This window comes from Pavona decussata, unplaced genomic scaffold, assembly GCF_977016875.1.
Source record: "Pavona decussata unplaced genomic scaffold, jaPavDecu1.1 SCAFFOLD_50, whole genome shotgun sequence".
Classification (NCBI taxonomy): Eukaryota; Metazoa; Cnidaria; class Anthozoa; order Scleractinia; family Agariciidae; genus Pavona; species Pavona decussata.
Window position 1 is genome coordinate 1,287,833 of NW_028145472.1, and position 12,361 is coordinate 1,300,193.

General features: G+C 39.9%; 1 protein-coding gene across 6 annotated transcripts in view; it reads right to left on the bottom strand.

Annotated features, from left to right (window-relative positions):
• The window catches only part of LOC146481449 (uncharacterized), a 77,357-nt gene that overhangs the window by 36,157 nt on the left and 28,839 nt on the right, over window positions 1–12,361 (bottom strand). For all 6 annotated transcript variants that reach the window (XR_014864482.1, XM_085108545.1, XM_085108543.1 and 3 more), the window contains exons 12-20: window positions 11,064–11,682; window positions 10,016–10,312; window positions 9,688–9,820; window positions 7,429–7,549; window positions 6,782–6,886; window positions 5,604–5,791; window positions 4,980–5,135; window positions 2,217–4,425; window positions 193–1,701 (exon numbers count right to left, since the gene is read on the bottom strand). Coding sequence is in view for 5 of the 6 variants with exons in the window: in XM_085108545.1 (XP_084964671.1) it covers window positions 193–1,701; window positions 2,217–4,425; window positions 4,980–5,135; window positions 5,604–5,791; window positions 6,782–6,886; window positions 7,429–7,549; window positions 9,688–9,820; window positions 10,016–10,312; window positions 11,064–11,682 (5,337 nt within the window). In the remaining variant the exon portion in view is untranslated. The remainder of the gene's footprint in view (window positions 1–192; window positions 1,702–2,216; window positions 4,426–4,979; window positions 5,136–5,603; window positions 5,792–6,781; window positions 6,887–7,428; window positions 7,550–9,687; window positions 9,821–10,015; window positions 10,313–11,063; window positions 11,683–12,361) is intronic.

Sequence of the window (12,361 nt, forward strand, 5' to 3'; positions counted from 1 at the left end):
TGAGAATCGAAGGATTTTTCGTCGGGTGTTTTCTCTCTATGTTCATGTGTTGGGGAATTATCAGTTCACCGTCTCAAAGCGAAATTTTCTAATGGGTGGTAGGGAGTTTTCTGGCAGGCTATTAATTGCGCAGCTTATTCAAAAACGTATTTCAAAAATTGCCTTATTGTCGTAGTAAGTAACCAAACCTACCAGCCAGCTTGCCATTTGCTATATCAAGTTGAAACTGAACAAGATCAGTCACTAGGTTCACTCTTCTTCCTGACCTGCTCAGAAGGGTGCTGACCGCGGACATTCTTTTCTGGAATGAAAGAACTGACCTCCCGACTGAAACTAGGAAGTTTTGCCAAACTGGAGCCCACAGTTCATTGCTCAAAAACTCAGGCTTTAGATCGTCGCTGCTGTTCATGTAAACGTGTGATTGGTCGGTGCCATCCAACATCCCAAGTGCAAATCGTCCTGACCCAAGCATGCTTCCACTTTGCACAGTGTCGAATGTAACTTCTCCGTAAGCCTTTGGCGGTAAAATCCCACTTGGACCTTGAGACGGCTGAGCGAGAAAAATCACAGTAGTGAAGGTCTGAGAAGATGATCTATCCTTTTGTATAGGTCGGAGTCGAGGTTTTTCTTCAATAGTACTGAGTGACAGGAGAGGTGTTAAGATGTCAGTGTCTCCGATATTTTTGTACGATACCGTTATCGAGCCGGAATCATCCATTAGCAACACTTCTGGGAAGTCTATGTGCGCTTGTAACTGTCCTGGTCCACCCCTAGCTATGACCAAAGATTGGTCCAAAATTGCCTCTTCTTTAGTTTCCAAGTTTACCAGTTTCACATGAAAGGTTGTACCGACAACTAAGTTCATTGTGTAGAAAGTAGCATACACCTCTGTTGAACTCATTCGATAAACTACTTCAGCTTTTTTGGTAAAGAATCTTTCATTTGCAGAAGCGTTAACAAGGAAGGCTTCAAGTTTTTGTCTAAAAAGAGTTCCTTCAAAGCGCAAAGTCGCATTTCCTAGTGGAGCAACTTGGTTAGGAAAAATACGGAGGATTTCGAATTTGGCAATCCGTGCGCACAGTTGCGATGTTTTCACTGATGGAGATGTGTCAGATCGTCGCATCAAGACATAATATTTTCCAGCGATAGTTTCAGGAATAACCACCTCTTGGTCAGCTGACAACGCAAACCTCGGGCCTCCGTCGTATTGGTAAGCAGTCGCCGGTTTGGCGTGCCTGACAAAAAGCTGATGGAAGGCATCAACAGTGCTACTATTCACCGTAATAATAAGCGTTTTATCTTCGGGCACATTGTGTACTATGTAAGACGTTTCCTCCTCAGAATTCAAAGTGACATCTATGCAGGCATCCAGTAGAAGACGTGGAAATGTGACGTTTAAATTCTTTGGACCAACAGCAATATTATTTTGGTGGTTGAGATCGAGAATGTTGCTCCTTGTTTTAACGAGACCGTGATATTCACCTAAGGCTGCCAGCGGCAATTTGCTTGTAACAGAGTAAGGCGTGTCTTGGTTCGCACCTCCATTGTAAGGTTCTAGAGTGACATACGAACACATTGGATTTCCAACTCTCACGTCTTCAATCTGCCAAACCTCGTCTTGTGATAAGTAAACCGTATCGCATTTATAGCCCTCTGCACGTCGGCTTCCGTTATTTCTTATTTTCCAGTTCAGGGTAACATCTGAAATGGTTCAAGATATATACTCATATTTCATACATTTATTGACTAGTGGCGAAAAATGTAATACTCATGGCAATTTTTAATTTCCAAAGTTCACCCCGAAATAAGCCGAATACGTCTATCTGGGAATCGACCAACCAAATAAAAAAGAACAATAGATTTCAAAGAAAAGAAATTTTACTCGCTTGGATCGTAAACGTTTTTGTGCCTATGGATAAGTTATTTGGTTCCATTGATCTTTTTCCAAAGTCAGCTCAAATCATGGCACGACCTGCGAAGTCTAGACATGCGAATATGTTAGGATTCAAGCGTTATTCCACTCTCCATTAAATGCATTCTCGTAATAATGGCGACCTACGCTTTACAGTTATTTAGCAAGTTAATAATTCAATATAATTTTGAAACTGAATTTGGATGATTCTCTGTGGTCATCAAGGTAACTAAGGGCTTAATTTCTGATTGTGAACATAACTGTATCAGAAGTCTTGTATGAATTTGGATGTACATTATATTACCTTGGCCATAAAAGAATTGTCCAGCTGAAGACGAAACAGAGAGAACTGCTAAGTCGCTGCTTAATGTCTTGTTGATCGTAATCAGCTGAGAAGCCTCGTTGTTCTGTTCATCAGATTCCCAGATAGTATTCTTGCTATCCACTGAGAGAAGTAGGTAATAATCCAAATCAAAGGTGTCAAAGGGAATGAAGACCTCAACGCTCAAGGACAATGTGCCGTTGATTGCGAGTTGAGTTGCTTTAACAGTGGCAAGTCTCACGTCAAAGGGATCGAGAAGCAAGTCTTGACTTAGATATAAGGCGTTATACCACGCGGACTGTACAGCAGATTCTCCTGTGTTTGTCACGTTAAAGGTAACATTCAACGGTTGACCACCACGCGTCTGCACTTTTTGGTTTCCTAGTGATCCTTGTAAATCTGGTAAAAGCCCTTTGTCAATTATTATCATGTGTGGAGGTGATGCTGTTGCTGGTGGATTCGTTACATTGTCAGGCTGAGTAGGCTCATCAATTTCTGGTGGCATGGGATTGTGGATATCTGCAAAGCCGTAGATGAAAGCCGAATAATTTAGCCCATAAGGAACAGTGATGCTGGAACTCGCTTCGTAGAAGGATTGAGCTGCTAACGCACCGATGCGAGGAAACTCCTTGAGCTTTACACCCATCTGAATGACCTCTGTTCTATTTGCCCTACCTCTACCATAAGCGTAGAGAGCATCTGTCCAAGACGTCTTCCTTGTTGACACAAATCCCACGTTCGTTACCCGAAACGCTATATAGAAAGGAATACCTAATGTAATCTTCGAAGGAAGGCTTGATATAATATTCAGGATAAGCATAGCTTCACGAGGAGGTGGAATTGAGAGGGTATGGTTTGACACACCCACGTTATTTGAAGTCCCAACTTCAGTCAGGCTTTTGTCTGCGTTTGTTACCACTTTAACATAAAATCTTCCCCTGATGTTGTTCCTGATCTGAAACGCAAGTGAGAGTTGATAGTCTTGCCCCTCATCTAACTTGGTAGTCACGATTTTCGACGATACAACATTTTCGACATCTGTTCCACCGATGTCTCCCCTCGACGACGAAATAACAACCTTGTCTACCCAGGAATAAGTCTGGTGCATCCAGCTACCAATGTTTAATACTTTCCAGGTCACCGTAAGCAAACGACGCTCTTCCTCAAAATCGAAGGAGACGGTGATGATGGTTAAGTCTGGCAATGGCGCAGGCAGAATCTTCACACCCGTCCAGGCTACGTTGTTTGTTTGAGTGTCTTTTTCATTCAGAGAATCTCCTTCGTTTACTTTCAAAACGAAATAGTATGTTCCAGATATTTTTGGGGGTAACCTCGTTGACGAAACTTGGTGATACCTCTGTCTAGGAGTCAGTGTTCGCCTGTCGAAAAGAAGGTTGTTCAATTTCGTCGAGTTATGTTCCACTCTTGGAGAACTTGACAAGTAAAGTGTGTCATGCCAAGATTTGAACAAAGTGCTCCCGGTGCCATTGTTTTCTACCGTCCATCTCAGCGATACTTCAGAATCGCCAAGGAGAGTCTTCTCGGAAGACATCAATGTGAAATTTATCAGCACTAAATCAGGAACAACTTGTGGAACAGTTAAATTTTCAAACGTTTTCATGTTGTTTTTCGCATTTTCCTCCGTGACGGTCTTATACGCGTCGGTTAAAACATGAATGTACCGCTGACCGAAAATATCTCTGTTGACTCTTACCAGTCCAGTGTCTAAAGTGTATTCTTTCCCAGGATTCAGGTCGTTCCTGTGAGGAAAATCACTTAACCATTGCGCATTCGATTGGGAGAATTCAACTTGGGGTGAAATGTAAATCGCATCAAACCAAGGTGCCTCGGACGTCTCACCGGGACCAGTGTTTTTCACCGAGAAGACCACCCTCACATAGGCCTGCACGGTGTCAGCAGTTACAGTAGCGTTGACATTTGTTACAATAAGATCGGGCAGTTTTTGGGTGAGATTCACCTGGAAAACTTTTACGTTGTTGTGATCATAGATGAATTCAAAAACATCGTTGTAATAATCCGTGTGAACGGTAATATTGTATAGTCCAGTAGGCCAGCTTGGAGGAATCACACGATACAATGTCCTTGTGTACACAGACGACGGAGGGAAAACGCCTGAGAAACGGGTTATGCCGAGAACTGTACGTCGTTTTGTGGTAACGTGAGTGATGGTCTGTAAATATAGAGGATTTAACGAATTACTCCACAAAGAAATCAGTTAGGAAATTCCTTTCCATATTTTGGTATATTTTTAGGGAATCAACTTAAAATGGATTTCAACCTACTAAATTTGCAAATGTACTAACCACTGTCGTGATTTTGAAAAGAAATTGTCGCGGAGAAAATACATGAAGGAATCACTAATGACAGAAATAACAGACTGGTAAATTTATCTTCCTAAAACAAAAAAGATAAAGCTTAAATTGAAAGTTGTAATTTTTGTACGTAAACTCTTCTGGGATCCAGTTCAGGTCAACAGTCTGCCTGCCGTTTGCCGTTTGCCGTTTGCCGTAAACGCGATGCTAAGAATCTCTATTGCTTGTCGAAAGAAGGGTGGTATAGTGTACAAAAATAGTCAGTACAAAAATCTTGCTACGATTATGGCGTTTCACAATACACTTGCCTCCTGAAAATAAATTCTGAATCTTAACTTTGTGTCCCCTACCGGGATATGTGTTCGGCGGTGATACAAAAGAAATCTATGTCCTTCTTCTATCCTGTACTCACCACGCGGTCTCTCCACCAATGATTAAAAGGTTCTCCCAATCCCTCGTTAGAAACGTTAAATTGGATTTTCATTCTATCCCCCGTGTTGTAATTCCTTGCTGCTTTGATAGAACTGACCACCAGATCAGGCGGAGGGCTCAAGGAAATGATCATGGGCTATAGCAAAGGAAGAAAGAAACTAAAGATGAGATATACTGTAAGGTTCAGAAAAAATCAGCAAAGGTTCCATAGTTTACCTTACCAATTAGGTACAAAAAAATAGGAAAAGAAAAACAGAAATTCTGTTGAGATAGCTCGTTTAGAAAGCTTTAAGATCACAAACGAGCTAAGGCTTTTGAGATAAATTTGGCGATTATATATGATATAGACCATACTTTTGTATCAGCAGTGCGTTTACACCCTTTATGCATATGAGCCAATTGCACTAGCGCTGTCATGGAAGTCATGGTTCTCTCTAATTGGTTAAAAAAACAGTGTATTAGCTGTGCTTGGTGAAAACCGAGTTGCGTATACTAAGCTATTTTGAAGCATTCTATGTAGAGCTCAGGAAAAAAAAGCAACAGACAACATATTTTAAATGAAAAAACTATACAATGGAAGTTACCTGTTTTAACAGAAAAATACCTGTGCTTTTAGATTGTCGTCCTCGTCATTATGCTCGTAGACATAGTTATAGACGTCCGTTTTCACCAGAATGGAGAAGTTACCGAAGATTGCGTGAGGCAGCGTGACAGGCCGCTTTCTTGTATAACTCGCATCGACTCCCAACATCCCATTATGGTAGAAAGTGCCTAACAGCCAGTCAGACCAGTCTAAAATAAAATAGAAAAAGCATGTTCTAATAAAATAGTCTCGCGATTAATGGAAATTGGTTCATCAGCAGATTAATTAGTGGGGACAAAATCACAAATAGTTGATACACGAAAACTGTTTTGCCTTCAGCAGTCCTTACAGAAAATCAGCTCATTTATCAAAACTCCATTTAAAATTTACCCTAACGGAAGAAAACGGAATGGATGAGAAAGAATTCAAGGTATGTGAATTATGTGAAACAAATATTTACCTTCCAATGAATGTTATACCAGGGCCGTAGCCAGCCTGAGGCAAGACGAGGCAGTTGCGTTTTAACCCGAAATTAATACAATAATTTTGTTAGTTGAAAACTTATATTTAAATCATTCCAGAGAGCACAGACCTTGCTCAAAATTAAATGTGAATGTCAACAAAAATTCTTCAAGTGCGGCTGGAAGTCAGGGACGTAAACACGTTTTCATGATGAGTTCGCAGACACCCAAAACCAGCCCCCTGTTACAGTCATAATTTCTATCGCCATGTATCTGAAACAACACGCCATAATTAGTGGTTGCCACTCCTGTAAGTCTGGCTACGGCCCTGGTTACACCAATAAATATATCTTTTAGAATAAGTTTTTAAATTTCTAATACAGTCTAGAGCGTACTTGGACTAAACATTTTTTCATATCGAATCTTATTCAAACACTAGTTCTCGTGTGATGCTGCCACCATAATCATCTTCAAAACGTTCCAACAGTTACAAGCTGTATTTTCTTTCAATATATTATTTGGGGCGCATTCCAACAATAGACCATATTCGTATTCTCGGTATTGAACTGGATCGAGCTTGCAATGGAGGCTCATGCGGGGGAATTTATTAGAAACTATTTGCATGTTAAAAGATTCCCCCGCATAAGCCTCGTGTGCAAGCTAGTTCCAGTTCAATACCGAGGAATACGAATACGGTCTATTATATTAAAGGGATCTTTCTGAGTATATGAATACAACCTCGATCTTCATCCCTTGATAGATACACTTTGTCGTACCAAGCACCATGCGCTGTGACACCCATCCCATAGTTCTTCACAGTCCATGTTATGGTGATTGTTTTACCTTCAACAAAGTAGAACGATGGCACATTAAGGCAGAAATTTTTTTGGCAAAACTGATTGTCCTTTTTGGTGGAAACTAATTTATTGAGCCCATCCTCTTTTAGAGACCAAGGAATTCAACCCGTACAGGATTACATGCACAAAAACATTTTCATGTTGTTCGAGTGTTCTCTTTCTGGAAGACATTTTGATCCAGAGACATAAAAAATGCAAAATAAGCCAGGACTTCAAGCTTATTTCTTTGGACCCTAATGCTCTCTCAGCAAACCGCGTACACCACTCCTGAAGAGAATCAGATCACATTTTCATAATGACTGATAAGACACTGACACTCGCTCTTCGCGGCCTGCAAGTTATGTTCGCTCTTATCAAATTTCATTCAATTTCTAAGGGATTTCTTCTCTCTTTAGTTAACTAAATCCTTTCTCCCCTATTCTCGTAGATTAAGGAATTTAAAAAGCAGAAATGTATTGGTATACTGGCGGGGGAATACTACTTGAGAACGTGCTGTTTTCTTATAGAAGAACTCGTTAACGTCCTTACCTGAGAACGATGGATTTGGAACAATAATCTTCTCAACTTTAAGGTTAGGAGGTGGAGTAAGAGATATCTGGACAGGATTAGCGCCTAACAGAACGTTGTTAGAACGATCGATATCACTAATCTGTAAGAAAGAGAAAGCGAGTACTCAGCTTTTTCCAACCTTTTATAAACCAACGGATCATTGACTGGCAGACAGCTAAATAATTACACATGCATCTGATGAATGACCTAACTTGAAATATTACTGTCCTAGCTTATACTGCATACGCGACCCGGTTTCCTGCCAAAAAATATCTTCGAATCGTTAATAAACAAGATGCATCTGATGGCATTTTCGCGGGATGCTTAATGTGGCCTCATTTATTCCCATTAAATGCTTCGCAGATTTTTAAAACTATCTAATAAAACTAGCTGATGAATTAGTTCGAGTCACAAGGATAGCGTGATTTCCGTATTCCCTAGTGTTACGCTACTTATCGTTGTACCGGAATTTGCGACCACAAACTCCTGGCCTCATTCACGTTTCCTATTCTGGTTATGTAATTTCAATAAAAGTGTGAGATTACAAATTGTTCTCTTTTCACCAAAATAACAGAAAGGAAAACAGCCAAAAAGCTTTCCTAAATGAAAACTTTTAGTAAAAATTGACAATCAAACCTTTAATCTTTTTTTGAAGTGGATGTCCAGTTCCGTTTGAGCTTGAATAAAGATGATGATTATTATTATTATTATTATTATTATTATTATTATTATAATTATTATTATTAAATTCGACAAAGTGATGTGATGTGCGTTTTAGCTTGTCAACGAACTTTGCTCATCGCATTGTCGCTCTACAACTTTCAAACAAATCACGATTCCTTCGCCAGAAACTCTCCAATTTCCACCGTTTATAATTAACTGTCGAGTACTTCTTAGAAGTTATTCTTTCGATTTAGCTCTTTATAGGGTTAATTTTCTTTTTGGAAACGGCATAGTTGAGTCTAAAACTTGTAAACAATATGGCCGCTGCAGGAGAGAGCGGAATTTAATCTAGGTTTAATGAATAAATCAAATGATGATTTGACGTCACACTAGTAAGGTAGAGGGGGTCCCCTCCCTCGTGATATACGCGCCGATAATAGATTCTGATTGGGCCGTTTTTGTTGAAGGCAACCAAAACAATACTGATCCCTTCTAGGAGAGAGCAGAGTTTAATGAATAAATTAATGTGCAGATTTGAAGCTAACATGAAGAAAACAAAAAATAAAGATAGCGAGCCCAATCTTAGACACGGTCTGCCCTGTAATTACGAAGAGAAATCTCAATTATTATTGAGTTTGAAAGCTAACTAATCTTAGCAGATGAGAAAAGCCTTTTCCTAGGACCCGATTATTCTTAAGGAGATGCAAGATGAGAAAATTAAAACGGCTTGAGCCAATAAACGAACTGGTCAGCGGCTACGGAAAATAAAAACATGGTGGACAGTGAATTCGTTTAATGTTATGGACTTGTCTCGTTACATAACAGCTTTAACGAAACTTTTGCAGCGTTTTTATTAAATTCAAATTAGTAAGAAACGTGTAATCTTCCTTCGTGGTGAAATTTTAAAGCGGTAGTTATCTCATTTCTTAGTTTGTTACTAACATTCGTTGATGACATGTTTGATGGAAATATGGTGTTGTTAGCCGATGTCACAACTTTCACCTCTCAGTTGTGGAAAAAGAACTGGATTGTAGACAAATGTTTATAACAATTTTTCCAAAATGAGTGATGGAACTTTCCACTAATATGTAAAAGAGCCTGTGAGTACGAGCCGCTTTTGCTGTTTATTCCTCTGCACTTGAGCTGAACGGCATGTTGTAATAAGTGTTCAAAGTAGATAAACTTTGTGCCCTCAGATCTATTACAGTAATTATGGCTTATGATTGCAATTCATCATATGACAAACGTGAAGGGTCATCGTTTATAACTGGCGAATTTGAAGGTTTTCAATGATCTGTATTCTGCACAACCAAAAGCTGTAAGTCATAAAACTCACGACCTCCCCAGGGTGTATATAACACAGCTCGGGGTTCGAGAAGTGCGAATCACAAAATTTTAAGAAAATTTAATATTCTCTTTCGTATATATTTGATATTTGTTAGGTACCTACTTGTCAAGATAAGTATTTTTTTAGATAAAAATTGGATATGAGGTTCCAAGAGAGAGTCGCTTGTAATACTTGGTTAACCCTGCTATATACATCACACCCTTTCATTAACTGGATTACTTACTTACCCTGTGGTACCTGTCTGCAACAACAAAGACATAAAACACGCCGAACTCGTTCACTCTAAGTCGCACCGTCCCTTTAGCAGTGTAGCCATCATTTTGAAAGAGAATCTCTCTGTGAGATACCTGTGTTGCAAACCTGGTGAAAGTTACACATAAACTGATTTGAAATTTCTTGGAAAAAAGGAATTCAATCGGCCTCTAGACAGAACACCATTTTAGGAATGTATTACAACTCTAACAGTGACGACCACTACTACAAAAGCACTGAGCCCGAGTAGTAGTGACCGCAATAAACAAAAACTTGTCCTTTTTATTAGATCTGATTTCAAACCTTGCCGAACGGATGTTTGTGCTTTTCCCAATGTACACTCCATCATACCACGTGCTCAACGCATTGCCAACTTTGCCAATATTTCTAACAATCCACGACACTTCGAAGGTTAAACCCGAGAAGGCGTTTGGAGGTAATAGGACCCTCTCTACTTTAAAGTCAGGAAAGGCCCTGGTTTGGAATCCCCAGACTGGACTCGGGATCAAGGCACCAGAGCTGATGACGTATTCGATTTTCCACAACATACGGGTATCCGCTGGGTAACTTGGGTATGGGATGTAGCGTCGATAATAAGTCCTGAAAATTGAGCGATAAGCGACCGTCAGCCGTCATTCGTAAACCAGGCTGAAACTTCAGACGATTTGAAATTATCATATTAAAAAAAAACTATTAAAACATCTGACATGTTTATTACAGGGAGAGACTTACTTGGCAGAACTGTGAGCGCCACTTAAACAAACTAGTGCCACTTTTTTTCGCCGATACATGGTATTTACTGTGTCATTGACACATACCATATAAGACTTTGATGTCGCCAGTAGGCGAATTAACAATACCAAAGCTAAGATCCCTCATTCTGAGACATATGAAACGCGAATACCTCATACCATTTAAGTGAGCACCTCGCGACCACTCGTCTTATGTAAATTAAGCCGTGCTTGTTTAAATGGGTTTGTTCATGCGTCTTTACTAAGACGCCGCCTTTGTTACCCTTTTCTTCCTTGCATAAAAGGCCTTAATACCAACTGCAAGAACGTTTAAATAACGTTTAAATAAACTTTCTCAACTAAAAAGGATCATTTTGAGAGTGACTGAAAATAGAGCTTGGGCTAGAATATTTTGACATGGTGTTTCAACAGATAAACCATAAAAAAATGAAATGAACGTAAATGTTAAATGGAAATATGATCGTCAAACAACGTAAGTCGATCAATTTTTATCAACGTCGAATATGCAAGAATCTTTTACGTAAGAAGCACATTTTTAGCGAACGTTAGGATCATGAATGGCGTGCAAAATTTGACATCGCACTGCTTGTCATTCCTACCTTGTAGTAGGTGATGATGGTCTTGTATTTCCATATCGCCAGAGGTAGACATTGTATTTCACAGACCCTGGATATTGCGGCCATCGAAGTGCTTCCCTTAACGCAACATTAACTTGTCCATTCTTTGGGTAGTCCGGCAATTGAAGCCGTAGAATTCGGATCCGCTGGCCAACTGACACTTGCTTCCCACAATCATCTGCTATCGTCCAAGTTCTCGTAAAAGTAGTACCGCAAAGAATAGTTTGAACAGAATCGATGTACGTTATTGTCACTGGCCGGTCGCACGGATGAGTGACGTTGATTGCATCACGCATGTCTTGCTGCTGCTCCTCGAAACTTCCACAGGCGATGGTGGCGGTCCCATGGTAACTTACTGTAGGCTCTTTCAGATTGCTTAAATTTATAAGCTGGATCTTAGAGTTGGTGTTACCTGCTTGGTCTTTTGCCGTCCACTTCCGTTGAAAGCTGCAGCTACCTCCAGGAATATCTGTATACGTCAGTGTTACATTAGGTCCTTCGTTGTCGCGTACAGAAGGTTTGCCCAAAACCGATGGACTGAGATCTGAAGTGCAATCTACAGTCTTTGTAGACACACTTGAAATGACTGGAGGTACCAGATCTATGAAGGAATATAAGTCCATTAAGACCATTTAACAACATGAAATTTATCGATCAGTATTTAATGTGGGGAAAGTGTTTAAAATGATCTACGAGGAGATCCTAACTTTCAGATTGTCAAGTATCTACATGCGATCATAAGTGTAGTCATGGTAGTGGTACCAGTATACAGCAGTACTTTCCGATGCACGTGATGCTGTTTACTCTGCAGTACATCGTGGTCATAGCGTTTGAGTATCTAATAAAAAAACTCAGAAGTGCAACTTCAAGTTTGAAATAAAAACTATCGAGCAGTGCTCTCACATGGCGCTACTTTTTATGCTTTACGCGGTGGTTTTCACTTTTGAGTTTGGAGGTTAAATGTTCAAGTGTCACTATTCAGGCTTTACCCTCACATTTGACACTATTGTAATACTTTAGTTGTAATAGCTGTTTAAGTTGCATGAGCATAACTGCGAAGCAGGCCTCTCTTTTTTATCAATTCTTTCAACCACAGTTCAAATGTAAGAGTTTGATCAATTTCACTTCCAATACTTGATGTGACAACAGCCGTACCACTTGTAAATGGAACAACTTCTAACTTCGTTTTATCAAGTTAAATCAGCACCCAACGTAAGCACTTCAAACGTCATAACGCTACGTCCTATGACTTAGCAACATCTCTGCTGAAAACCTGGGAG